This window comes from Hyla sarda, chromosome 2, assembly GCF_029499605.1.
Source record: "Hyla sarda isolate aHylSar1 chromosome 2, aHylSar1.hap1, whole genome shotgun sequence".
Taxonomy (NCBI): domain Eukaryota; kingdom Metazoa; phylum Chordata; class Amphibia; order Anura; family Hylidae; genus Hyla; species Hyla sarda.
The window spans coordinates 456,400,327-456,413,357 of NC_079190.1; the positions used below are offsets into that span (position 1 = coordinate 456,400,327).

General features: G+C 37.7%; 1 protein-coding gene across 8 annotated transcripts in view; it reads right to left on the reverse strand.

Moving 5' to 3' along the window:
* The window catches only part of ROBO2 (roundabout guidance receptor 2), a 524,692-nt gene that overhangs the window by 12,087 nt on the left and 499,574 nt on the right, over window positions 1-13,031 (reverse strand). For 6 of the 8 annotated variants that reach the window (XM_056559374.1, XM_056559371.1, XM_056559375.1 and 3 more), the window contains 5 exons: window positions 10,534-10,815; window positions 9,723-9,845; window positions 4,889-5,045; window positions 2,322-2,582; window positions 49-251 (listed from right to left, as the gene is read on the reverse strand). In XM_056559374.1, coding sequence (XP_056415349.1) covers window positions 49-251; window positions 2,322-2,582; window positions 4,889-5,045; window positions 9,723-9,845; window positions 10,534-10,815 — 1,026 coding nt within the window. The remainder of the gene's footprint in view (window positions 1-48; window positions 252-2,321; window positions 2,583-4,888; window positions 5,046-9,722; window positions 9,846-10,533; window positions 10,816-13,031) is intronic. The other 2 variants (XM_056559377.1, XM_056559376.1) reach the window with 1 other exon arrangement.

A 13,031-nucleotide genomic window follows, 5' to 3' on the forward strand; every position in this document is an offset into this window, starting at 1 on the left:
TGCCGGTATGCCATGAATTTGATGCATATAGACACACACAATAGGTACCTGTGACAGAACTGTCCAGATTATCCATACTGGATCCTGGAGTATGTTCTAGGCCTCGGAGAGGACGGCTCATTTCATCCTCATGATCCTCTTCCCCAGGATCCTGTAGATCTTTCTCAGAGAAGTCGGAGATGAAACCTCCCGACATGTAACCCATTGGAGGAATGGGGGCCAATGGTGGCTGGCTATTGCTCTGTAAATGCCTGGAGGATGGGAAAAAGAATTGGATGTAAGAAAAGTCTCTGACTGGGTCGCTGCAACTAGATTGACATGTTAAATTATCAAATATAGTTGGACAGAGCAACATTGTTATATATTTATAAGGAAATGGATTTGGTTGCATGAATTATTCATTCGAGGTCAACATTGAGTTGCTATTGGTAATTGAGGTAGTAAAGTTTTATGTGCATTCATTCCATGAAGAACAGTGCATCTATACTGGGGACTATACTATTATTTGTAGTCAAATATACACTAAGACAAAATATTCTCATATCTCCTGCTAAAGTCAATCAAGTTTTCACATCACATAGAACTGTATAAACTTTACAACTCCTGCCAAGACTTCATTCCTCGCCTCCATATCGGAGATTGGGGAGGATGATATTTTAACCTGACCGGCTGATTTACTGCTTTTCATTTTTTGACATATATAAATTATCCATTTAATTGTAACAAATTCCTATGATTTGTAAGTCTAATAACATTTTCAGTATATGTATCTCTATACAATAAATCACATTATACAGTAGTCACCTTCATTGATCTGCCCTTCAAACTAAATTATTTATGATAAGAAAACACCACACACATATAAATCCGCCTAATGAAACTGTTAAACTGCAAATGATGACATGATGTATGTACACAATTTCATTACTTTAAATGAGTTTATTTTTTAAGGGGGGTGGAGGGGGGCAAGAATAAGAAATCTAAATGGAACCTCAAATGGCAACTCCATCCAATGTAGAAAATGTTTGGCGATGAATTGCAAATAGTAGAATCACTGAGCTTGTCAGATAACAAAGCGACAACTATCTGTATAGATCAGGATTGCTTGATTCTGCTGAGTTGCTCAATTATAGAATTCTAGCTACATGAAGCACCATTAGAAGGAGCTCCTTCTTGACAGATCTGTATAGCACATATCTATGTACAGATGGGTCCATAAGGGATTCTATCATCAATTTTATGCTGCCCAAAATGCGGGCAGCATAAAATTGGTGCAGGCATCGCAATCCTGGGACACTATGAATTACTCTGAGATGCTCAGGTGGTTCAGAGTAGACATGGTTTATAAATGATGCCTGGACCTGAGAAACTAGTCCTTGAAGGGGGGTCCTGACGGCTGTTCCTTAGCCTTCTTGAGTGACTCATCTCTTCCTAGCAATCTATAGGAGCTCCCCCTAGTTGCAAGAAGCCACACTAACAGTCTCATGGCAAGTAGAAAAAGAAGTTCAGTGCCAAGCCCCACCATCCATCTGCCTATATGATTGGTAGGCTACAGTCACTCAAATATATTAATCATGGCATACAATTACTATGCACAATGGGTCATTTTTAAGAGCAATTTTTTAACGTAGTTTAGGACAAGAAATCTGAACTTTAGTGGGCTCCTAAGGACAATTTGATGTATTCACCCTTACTTTTACTTAAATTTACTTAAGGATTTCCATTTCTCAATATATGAATGCAATACTATATTACCACATGCTATGAACCATTGCATGACCAATCATAGACACATAAAGCATAGAAATCTCCCAACAGAGTATCATAAAATCATGTTTTTTGACTGGTTCGTCATCTTGTGACACAAATACTGGGTTATGTTGAACCATAGGGAAAGCTAAGAATGGACACATCTATAGTCATCTTAACATCTTAAAGGGGTATTCTGGGAATAAAAAACACAGGCCTTTTTTTCTTTCAAAGACTGTACTCTGTTTGTCTCAACTTTGGGTGTGGTTTTACAACTTGGCTCCCTTCACTTCAATGGAAGTGAGCTGCAGAACCACACCCAAACTGGAAACAAACAGGGAGAGATCTTTGAAAGTTTTTGATTCATGAAATACCCCTTTAATATCATAAGCAAGCAGCTGGTGTCCTTTTAATCAAACTGGTAATGTAGTCAGGTCAGATGGCGTCATCATCTAGTTATATTATAGGTTTTGCTCTGCCATCATAAGGAACTAGAAAATGTATCAAAATCAATAGTCAACTAGTCATACCAGCTGGTAGCATTATAGTATGATAAGTACACAGATACTTACCAGGTCTGCTTTGTAATGTCAAACTGGTACGCTCTAGTTAGCTCTTCCAGATGAGCCTGGAGCATGGGCTGCATTTCCTCCCTCGGTGATGGGGTCAGGGTTGCTGTTGACTGTTGGCCAAATGAGATGGCTGGGGATGATGCAACTCCACGTACTGGTGGGGTAGGAACCCTGTCATCATCCTCTTCTAGCTCATCGTCAGAGCCTTGGTGTAAGTATGTCTGGACTGGCAGAGGAGGACACCATCCATCGCTGTCATACCTTCAAGTTCAAGACAAAGTTAACATATTATTATTATTATTATACAGAAAACAGACAAGCAGATTGGATGAAGTTATAAACAAGGATTTAGTACATTTGCATAAGTCTGGATGTTATTTTGTTCCAGAAACCATCTAAGTCCTATTTGGATACATCAATATCTGAGGCGGAAATGCTATAGGGTAAACATGCAGCTGCAGAAAGACAAGGGGGCACTATTAACTGGAAAAAACTCATAGCACCCTGCTATCTGTTAGATAACATCACGCATCAAGCTACATTTGTTTCTTCCCATGTCTCACAATTATTGGTGTCACTGTTGGATTTTCTAAGAGCCATGGATAAGATGGATAGCACACCAACCATAACTAAAGTTCTCATATACTATTTATGCACATGGGACTTTTAGAGTATTACTGTTTTCTTCTAGGTTTTAGCACAATTTTGGTTTACATTAATGCATACATTTCCTAATCCTCCTAAATATGAAAAAAAAAATTTAATGATAACTAAACTTTAGCGGTTTAAGACAAGATAATTGGTCAAATTGGGAATAAAGCTCCATTTCCTTCACCATTCATTAATATTTTATTAGTGTTTTAAAGTAAAAATCTGTAAGATCAGATCTTATTGGGAATGTAAACATTTAAATAATTCTTTCTGATTTTTACATAACTCATTCCAAATTCGGAAGTGTTCAACATGACCATTTAAACAAAAAAACTAAGACAAAAGAAAGTTAAATGACTATTTTTTTTTTCATGATCTAAACAATTTTCTACATAAAAAAAAATATATATAAACCCCCTTCTCTGAAATTCTCTTTCTTTTTTTGTGATTCTACACTTCTCAAAAATTATAGGTCACATCCTTCAAAATCTCAAAGTTTGACACAGCTCAAAGCTCCCATTAGGTATTAAAAATCAAGAAGTCTTTCTCAGTGGGAATAAAAGATTTCAAACTGTGTTCTGAGACACTCCTAGTGTAAAAATAAACTCTGTCTAATCCCTTAAAATAGTCTTGACTGAACTGGAACATAGAAATGAAAAAAATATATATCTCTGGTCGCAAAATAAAAATGGAAATTTAAAATGACCAAAATAAGTAACAACAAAATAATTAACAACATGTTTAATTATGAATAAAAACACAGAAACATCATCTAAATGACTTGGCTTCTGCACAGTTCCTAATGATATAGCATCTAATAATAATATGAATAGTTTCTTATTTTCAGGTATCACAAAGAAAGATTAAGATAGTGGAAACAGCAAAAAAACAAAAACATAAACAGCATCTGTGGCCAATCCAGAGAAAATTAGATCACTTCATTATTAAATAGCACAGGGTGCCCGGATCACACAACTGTTCACAGTTTCTTCATACACCCTTTCATTCCTGAGATATGTGGGTTTTTATTATTTTATCTGACAATTCAGGGACAGTTAGATTGGTGTGAACTTAATTTTAATAATGGGAGTGGCTATCCAATTATGGGTGGGGTTATATAGTAAGAAGGCATGTATTAGGCAAAATTGGTCCTCATCGTACAACATTCTGTTGTACAATCTCGCCCATCACCCGATATTCACTCATTAATATAATTAAGTTCACACCCATCTGACTGATTCCTTGAATTGTCAAACAAACTATAAACCCCATATCTCAGGAACGGGAGGACGTATTAAGAAACTGTAAAAAAAAAAAAAAGTTTGGTCAGGGTACTTTAAGCTATTGTGTTGGCCACATGTCCTCTTTAAAAACTGAACAAAGTCACAGGGAATTCTAGAGTTTGTATGTTTTTTTTTTGGAAATGCTAGCTGAGTACTCTGCATTGACCTAAATCTTGTGGGAGAGGGAAAGTAACAATCATACTCTTGTCCTCATATCCTGACCTTGTGTCACTTCCTCAAATCGTGACGTCACGTCCTCATATCTTGACCTCATATACTGTCCTTCTAGCCTGTCGCTATATCCCGTTCCCTTACTATTTTCTGCACCTTCTTGATGAATAGTCAGCAGGATGCTGCGCCGGAAGTCCCGTAGACTTGCAAAGGACTTCAAATAAAGCCTGCATCATCGCAAATGTGGGTGGGATAGGGTTGATTTAACTCTTCCATGTTTTAAGTTAACATATAAGTAACATGTGACCAAGTTTTATCTAAATATCTCCAGCCATTCCGAAGTTATGCTGGAACATACAGACACACAAACGTTGAGTTTTATATTTACAGAGTAGGAAAAATTACATTTTAGCTGGAATTAAAGAACTCATTGTTAATAACCCTAATCTAGTATGGCTTTACCCTGTTTCCTGATGCTCTAAGCCGTAATGTTCTATCTCAGTGCCGGGAAGGGGTTGGATGGGCGGTGGAGGTAGTGGAACATTAGCCCAGTTGGATCCATTATTTTTCTGAGACTTAGTACTGTTTTTGTTCTTCTTTTTCTTTCCTCCTTTCCCACCTATTGAGAAAAGTCATAAGAAAAAGCATGTGTAATGTATACAGAAAACATATTGCAGAGAACACTGAAATAAAATAATAAAACTAATATGATTAATCTGTTTTATATAAGTTGTACTTCATATTGTACTCATTAGACTGTTCCGATGTCATGATTTTCCAGACAGTATGTGCTGTGTAAGTTAAGCCAATATTTCCTCAAGGGTGTCTTTCCATTTGGCTAGCTCCACCCCTGCTGAGATTCCATAAATTGTAAAGTTTATAGAAAATCTGGGAATGCGCTTACATTCCAAGGCAATGGTCTCCAAACTGTGGATCTCCAGATATTGCAAAACTACAACTCCCAACCTGGCCGGAGAGCTAACAGTGGTCAAGACATGCTAGGAGTTTTAGTTTTGCAACATCTGGAGGTCCATGGTATGGAGATAAGGGTTCAAGGGGTTCTTCAGCCTTTCTTAAAGAAACATTCCAGGATTATATTTTTAGCTTATATAGTGCAGCATAGGCTATTGTTAGAGAATAACATAGAGGTTATTTTTGCTTACGTGGCAGGCATGGGGTAGGCATGTGCACAATGATATGAGTTTTGTAATTCTGCCTACACTTTCCATAAATCCTCTGGATGCTGATCAGGTGTTTGATCACTGCACCTGGGCATCTACTCAGGCTGCTGATACTGGCGTTCACAAGTAAAACTCATCATTAGACTTATAAGTGGGTTAGGATCAGGCAGTTGAAATGCATTTTCTTAGTCAAAGCGCATTTTTTAAATAGAAGTATTGCTATGAGGCAAAAATGTTGTTGGGCACTATGCCGATAGCGTAGCACTTCTTTGCCATTAGCATAATGCACCGTCTAAAAACTTTAACACTTCAAATGCTACTTTGGTGCCTATGTCATCTGTATTTAGTAAAAGAATAGAAAAAAGACATTCTGTAAAAAGAAATCTGTCTTTTAACATTATCTAGTTCCCTCAATACAGACATGAGAGACAGCAATGAAACTATTCATTCTAGTTTTCAAGGCAACATCCAGGGTCACATATGCGTATGTGTATATGTAAGTACAATGCCTTTTCTAGTCTGTACCAGACACACTAGTATATAAGCTAAGCATAGCAATGCTTCAGAAGAGTCATTATGAAAAACACAACCAAAAGAAATGCAAATTCAATAGAGAACTTTATATGTCCCTGGACTTAACCATGGTAACCAGAATGAAAAGATCCATTGTTTACAGCGCTGGATACATTCAAATGATTGGAAAATGGTACAAATAGAATAAAGGTTTATAGAACTGTTACTTCATTTTCTGTTTTACGAGTAAACAGCTTTACCTTCAAAAAAGTTTATGACCCTATTAAATCGGGTGATGCAAAGTTCTAATGTTGTTGGGATAAACTGGATCCACATGGTGACATTGAGGCCATGTTCACACAGTGGAATTTCCAGGCAGAATCGAGCAGAGAAATTCTGCTCAGAAATCCCGTTGCAGCAGAGTCCCATTGTTTTCATTGTGCTCAGGGGGAATTTCCATGGTGGAAACATCTGTCGCAAAATTACACATCCGGCCTCTGCAGATAGAATTGACCTGGGGAATCTGCTCCAATGCATTGCTGTCTATGGAGACAGAGCATTTCTGGGTGGTCCTAGTCCATGTTTGTTGTGACGTTGCCTGGAGCTTGCAGAATGTCTGCCCAGAGATTCTGCTGTGTGAATATAACCTCAGGGTGCGTTCCCATGTTCAGGTTTTTATGCAGTTTTAAGGTACAAATAGATTTAAATAGAGATGAAGTCTTAAAGGGGTTATCCAGGAAAAAACTTTTTTTTTATATATCAACTGGCTCCAGAAAGTTAAACAGATTTGTAAATAACTTCTATTAAAAAATCTTCATCCTTTCAGTACTTATGAGCTTCTGAAGTTGAGTTGTTCTTTTCTGTCTAAGTTCTCTCTGATGACACCTGTCTCTGGAACCGCCCAGTTTAGAAGCAAATCCCCATAGCAAACCTATTCTACTCTGTGCAGTTCCCGAGACAAGCAGAGATGTCATCAGAGAGCACTGTTGCCAGACAGAAAACAATAACTCAACTTCAGCAGCTGATAATTATTGAAAGGATTAAGATTTTTTAATAGAAGTAATTTACAGATCTGTTTAACTTTCTGGAGCCAGTTGATATATAAAAAAAAAAAAAAAGCTTTTTCCTGGAATACCCCTTTAATACGGTCCTCCATTTATGATCCACCCCTACCTTTGACTTCAAAAACTGCATCCATAAACCTGAACATGGGGACATGTCTGGTTTAGGCTGGGTGCTTTTTTTTCTTTTTTTTTTTTTTTTCTTTAATGGGTCGTCTCTGAATCCATACCTATGGATATCAAATTATCTCCAGGTTGGCTTTTCCTTTCCCTGGCCCGCTGCTTTCCTGGTTTTACTGAAGGAGAAAAATTCTATAGCAATTCTACGGAGCCCATTACCTGCAATAAACCGGGGAGAGACATTCTCTGCCATGTGGTTCTCCTGGTACATTATTATGATTAGAAATAACAAATGTAACTAGTGCTCAAGATCTGAATATATGGCAAATATTTTATTAAAATAATGAAAAGGATATATTTGTCAACATTACACAATGCTTCCCCCAGCAGGGCCCTGGCTGGTAGGAGGCAATATATATATATATATATATATATATATATATATATATATATTATATATTATATATACAAATAGATAGGATAAGATAAATGGTATAAAATGCTGAATAATAAAAATTCTGAATGATAAAAATAGTGAACAGGTTTAGATGTCCATCCCAAAATTGCCTGCAATGTTTCCCTAATTGAGGTAATAGCATAATAATGGCAAGTTTGTATAATAAGTCTATGAAGAACGTAGGTCTGCACCGATAATCTGCACATCGCATACCCGGCTGCAAGAACCAGGAGACCGACAATTGGGTGAGCGCTACGCTGTACCACCTACGTTCTTCATAGACTTATTATACAAACTTGCCATTATTATGCTATTACCTCAATTAGGGAAACGTTGCAGGCAATTTTGGGACATCTACTATTTTTATCATTCATCATTTTATACCATTTATCTTATCCTATCTATCTTTATATAATGATTGCCTCCTATTAGCAAGGGCCCTGCTGGGGGAAGCATTGTGTAATGTTGACAAATATATCCTTTTAATTATTTTAATAAAATATTTGGCCTACATTCAGATCTTGAGCACTAGTTACATTTGTTATTTGTTATTTTTTTATTATTTTATAGACACCCGCGGTTGGTGTTTTACTAGTTGCCCGGTCTACACAGTGTTGTTTTAGTAGAGAATTATCCCATTCTATTAGTTCCTTTCTGTTTACATTATAATGATTGGTTGGGGTTTAAACACCTAGTCCCCGATTGATCAAGACTTTTGACCTGTTTCTTTGACATGTGAATTATTATTATTTTTTTTAATGACAAGGCCACTCTAAGGGAACCTGTCAGGTCTTTTTTCCTCCCTATGCAGTTTTTCATTACCTAATAACTTTTTAACATACCCCTGCATCTTATTTCAGATCCAGCAAAATTAATAACATTCTTAGACTCCCATTCATTGGCCCTTCTCTTAGGGTTCTGCTTCTTCCTACTAGAAGGTCTGCTAACATTCTATTGTCATCTCATGATGATTGTGCAGCATGAACTGGACATTAAAGGGGTACTCTGCCCACACACATCGTATCCCTTATCCAAATGCTAGGGAATAAGATGTCTGATTGCAGGGGGTCCCGCTGCTGCTTCCCATAGACATGAATGGAATGGGCATGGTGTGACTTCATGTCTCCGGCTGCACAAACCCAGCATTCTAAAAATACTGTTTAGAATGCCGGGTGCAAAACGGGTGCAAAACAGAGATTGCAGGAGTTCCAGCAGCGGGACCCTCACAATCAGACATCTTATCCCCTATCCTTTGGATAGGAGATAAGATGTCTGTGGGCGGAGTAACCCTTTAATGCCCAGTGAAAAGTCATATGGGTGTGTATGATATCAGGAACAGTCTGATCTCCAGCCCCGCCCCTCCAGGCTTGACTGACAACCTCCAGGCACCACCAGCAGTCAAGAGTATGCTAGTCAAGCAACTGGTATAGCTTTGGCTTCAGAAGGTCTGTTGTTACTAAATGAATGGCTGGCCATGTAATAGGTGTCACTCTACTTTGATTAATAGAACTAGTGAACAGCTCTATGGGGCCCATATGCCCTGCAAGAGCCTCCCCCATTGATCTCAGAGACTAGGTAAAAAAATAGACCACAATGGACCCTACGGAAAAACATTTACCAGAACCAATGGAGATTGTCGCAAAGTAATGCATTTTTCAATATCAACATAAATTGAAGCAACATCATACAGTTTGTTGTGAAGCTGGGATAAGAGTGGCTCAGTGAGTAAGTGCTCTTACAGATACAAAGCAGAACTGGTGGCATTTGGGTATTGAGTCTAAGAAAACAATGTGCAATGTATATGAATCATAAATCAAACATATGCATTCCGTATCATTAGAATCAGACCAGATTGTCCCATGCGATGATGGAGTTAGGCATCCACACACAGATATTAGAGCGTACAATAAGCGTCCTATCAAACATCTGAGATACAGGTGCTGTATCACACAATGGTCACCAACCTGAAAGGCTGCAGCTTCTTTCAGAGCTGTTGTGTGAGCTGGTGGTGCTGAAATCCTGTGACTGGTTGTGTGGCATTCTATTTGACAATCCCTCAGCACGATAGTCGGGAATGTAAAGTAAGGCTAAGGGTTAAAGGGCAGAGGTCACCGTGGCATCATGTGATTAGTACAAAGCATAAGCTCATACACCGCATGCAGTTTGCAGTTAAAGAGGAGGTGGAAGCAGGAGACTGAGATTGACATAGGACTGGGGGGTTATTAAAAGACCATTTCCCCTTTTAAGAATAAATAAAAACACCAGTTATTGAGTCAGCTTCTTCTATCAAATAGGTAGAATTCTGCTCAGTAATACATTTGTTCCAGGAAAGCTTTGTGTCAACTAATATGGAATCAACGTTCTCAAAGAGGATGATATCAAGCTCTCTACCTGAATAGTAAATCTGCCTATGAATGCCATCAAAGTATTTCTAGAAACACTGCCGCTCTGTAGGCTGTGTTTGGTATTGCAAATGTTCCTCATTTAAGTGAATACTGCAATACCAGGCCAAGCCTATGAACAAAGGTGATGTTGTTGCTGCAATAAAGTTGGCAGATTAATTGATAGTGTTTTCAAGACTTGACAGAAGAGGGCTCCCCAATATTGGTGATTCTTCCTTAAATAGGGGTAATGCTCTCTGAGGACAATTACAGCGGAAAGATCTGCATGCATTATGTTCTCCATTAGTGAAGGTGACAGCTCTATCAGTTAGCTTCAATGATATGAAATGTTTAGCATGCACTAAATCGGAAACTTCATCTAGCTACGACTTACCATTGTTTCCTTTGCCCTGGTCAGGAAGGCAATACCCCAAGCCGGTCAGGTCAGACTTCTGCTGAGCTGAAGATTTCCATTGGGGGTCAGGCAAGTCCACTGCCAATTCATGAATGCTGTTGGAGTGCAGAATCTGTGTAGTGGCATATGGAGTGGTTTGTGCTATCTGTCCCGGGCAGTTAAAGCTGGACTTGGTAGTAAAGTCGATGCTGCTGTAAATGGCGCCATCTGACAACATTGTTGCAGTTTTGTCTCCCTGGCCTGGAGCTGCTGGCAGCACATCTACATTGACATAAGATGGAAGAAAATCAACGATACACAGGAATCCTTGGCTATCATGGTACATAATACAGTGCATGCTTATTCAGTTCGTTTGCATTTCAGCTGAGACAGGAAACCATGAGCCAATGAAGGAAGAATGATGTACAACCACCGCCTAGCTATCAGCATTCGTGACAGGCCTAGCGCCTGTCCTTCACGTTCCACTGCTTAAAACCATCCTTTCATCCTTACACCTTCATGTGAGAAGGGGAAGTTTAGAATATTTCACCATGAGGGGGGGAAAAGGAATCAATGCTTCATTGCATGTCAAGCTGTCTGCTCTATTGACAAATAACGAGAAAATGAATCCACAAATCTTAGAAATCCTCCATCTCTTCCCAAAAACAATGAGAATCCGGTGCAAGATTGGAAGTGACACAGTAAATCTTCCGGAGTATCTAAAGGTGCCTGTGAATCACTGGATACAATGTTGTGTGTGATCCCCTAGTCTGAACAGGGTGATAAACTGCACAAGGGGGGCCAACACTTCTAAATGGAGAATAAATATTGTGAAATAATATAATGATAATTACATAATAATAATAATTTATATTTCTGAGTGTGGACAGAGTAAAGAACTGCACAAGGGGGGCAAACACTTCTAAATGGACAATAAATATTGTGAAATAATATAATGATGATAATATTAATAATATAATAATAATAATAATAATAATAATTTACTTTTCTGGGTCTTGACTAAATGATAACTTGCACAAGAGGTGTGAACAATTCTAAATGGCTATAAAATATTTTGAAATAATAACAATATATTATTATTATTGCTTTTATTTAACCCCTTAAGGACCTTCTAAAAATCATAACGCGTAAAATTTTGCACCTACATACCCATATAAGGGCTTGTTTTTTGTGTCACCAATTGTACTTTGTAATTTGCAATTACTTTGTAATTAATCTGTGACAAAACAAAACAAAAAATTTGTGAAGTGAAATGAAAAAAAAAAAAAAAAAAAACGCCAGTTGCTACTTTTTAAAGCTTCCGTTTCTACACAGTGCACTTTACGGTAAAAATGACATATTATCTTTATTCTGTAGGTCCATACGGTTACAGGGATACCCAATTTTTGTAGGTTTTATTTATTTTACTACTTTAAAAATATTATAACTACATGCACCAAAATTAGTATGTTTAAAATTGTCATCTTCTGACCCCTATAACTTTTTTATTTTTCCGCGTAAGGGGCTATATGATGGCTCTATTTTTGTGCCTTGGTCTGTAGTTTTTATTGGTACCATTTTTGTTTTGATGGGACTTTTTGATCACTTTTTATTAATATGTTTATGGTATATGAAGTGACAAAAAAATTCACAATTTTAGACTTTGGTATTTTTTTACGTGTACGCCATCATGCGGTTTAGCTAACCTTATATTTTAATAGCTCGGACATTTAAGCATGGGCGGTAACACATATGATTCTTTTTTTTTATTACATTATTTTACTTAAGAAATAGGACAAGGGGGGTGATTCAAACTTTTATTGGGGAAGGGGGTAGGGCATATTCACATTTATTCTCTTTATTTTTTTTTACCACTTTTTTAATTTTTTTCTTAGCCCCCTTAGGGGGCTATATCGTGCAATCTTTTAATTGCATACACTGATCAATGCTATGCCACAGCATAGCATTGATCAGTGTTCTCGGCGCTCTGATAACACCATAAGCAGTAGATCTCCGATCGGACCCTCCCATCATCCTGTAAGCTGATCAGGACATCGCGATTCTGTCGCAATAGTCCCAATCAGCTCAGCTGAGCTGCCGAGATAGTTTTACTTTCACTTTAGATGCCGCAATCAAATTTGATTGCAGTGTCTAAAGGGTTATTGGGGGGTATTGGCCCGGTCGGCGGTGCCTGGCATTAGCCGTGGATCTTGGCTGCCCGTAGCAGCCGAGACCCACGTGGTTTAACCCGTTCTCCGCTCATGTATAGCTGTATGCCCTGCATCCTTAAGTGGTTAAATAATAATAACAATTATTATTATTATGCTAACGATAATTACAACAATAATAATAACAAAATAAGAACAACAACAATAATCTGCTTTTACGAGTCTGGACACAGTGATAAACTGCACAAGAGAGGCAAACACTTCTAAATGGACATGAAATATTGTGAAATAATATAATAATAAAAATAATAATAATCCAAATAATAATAT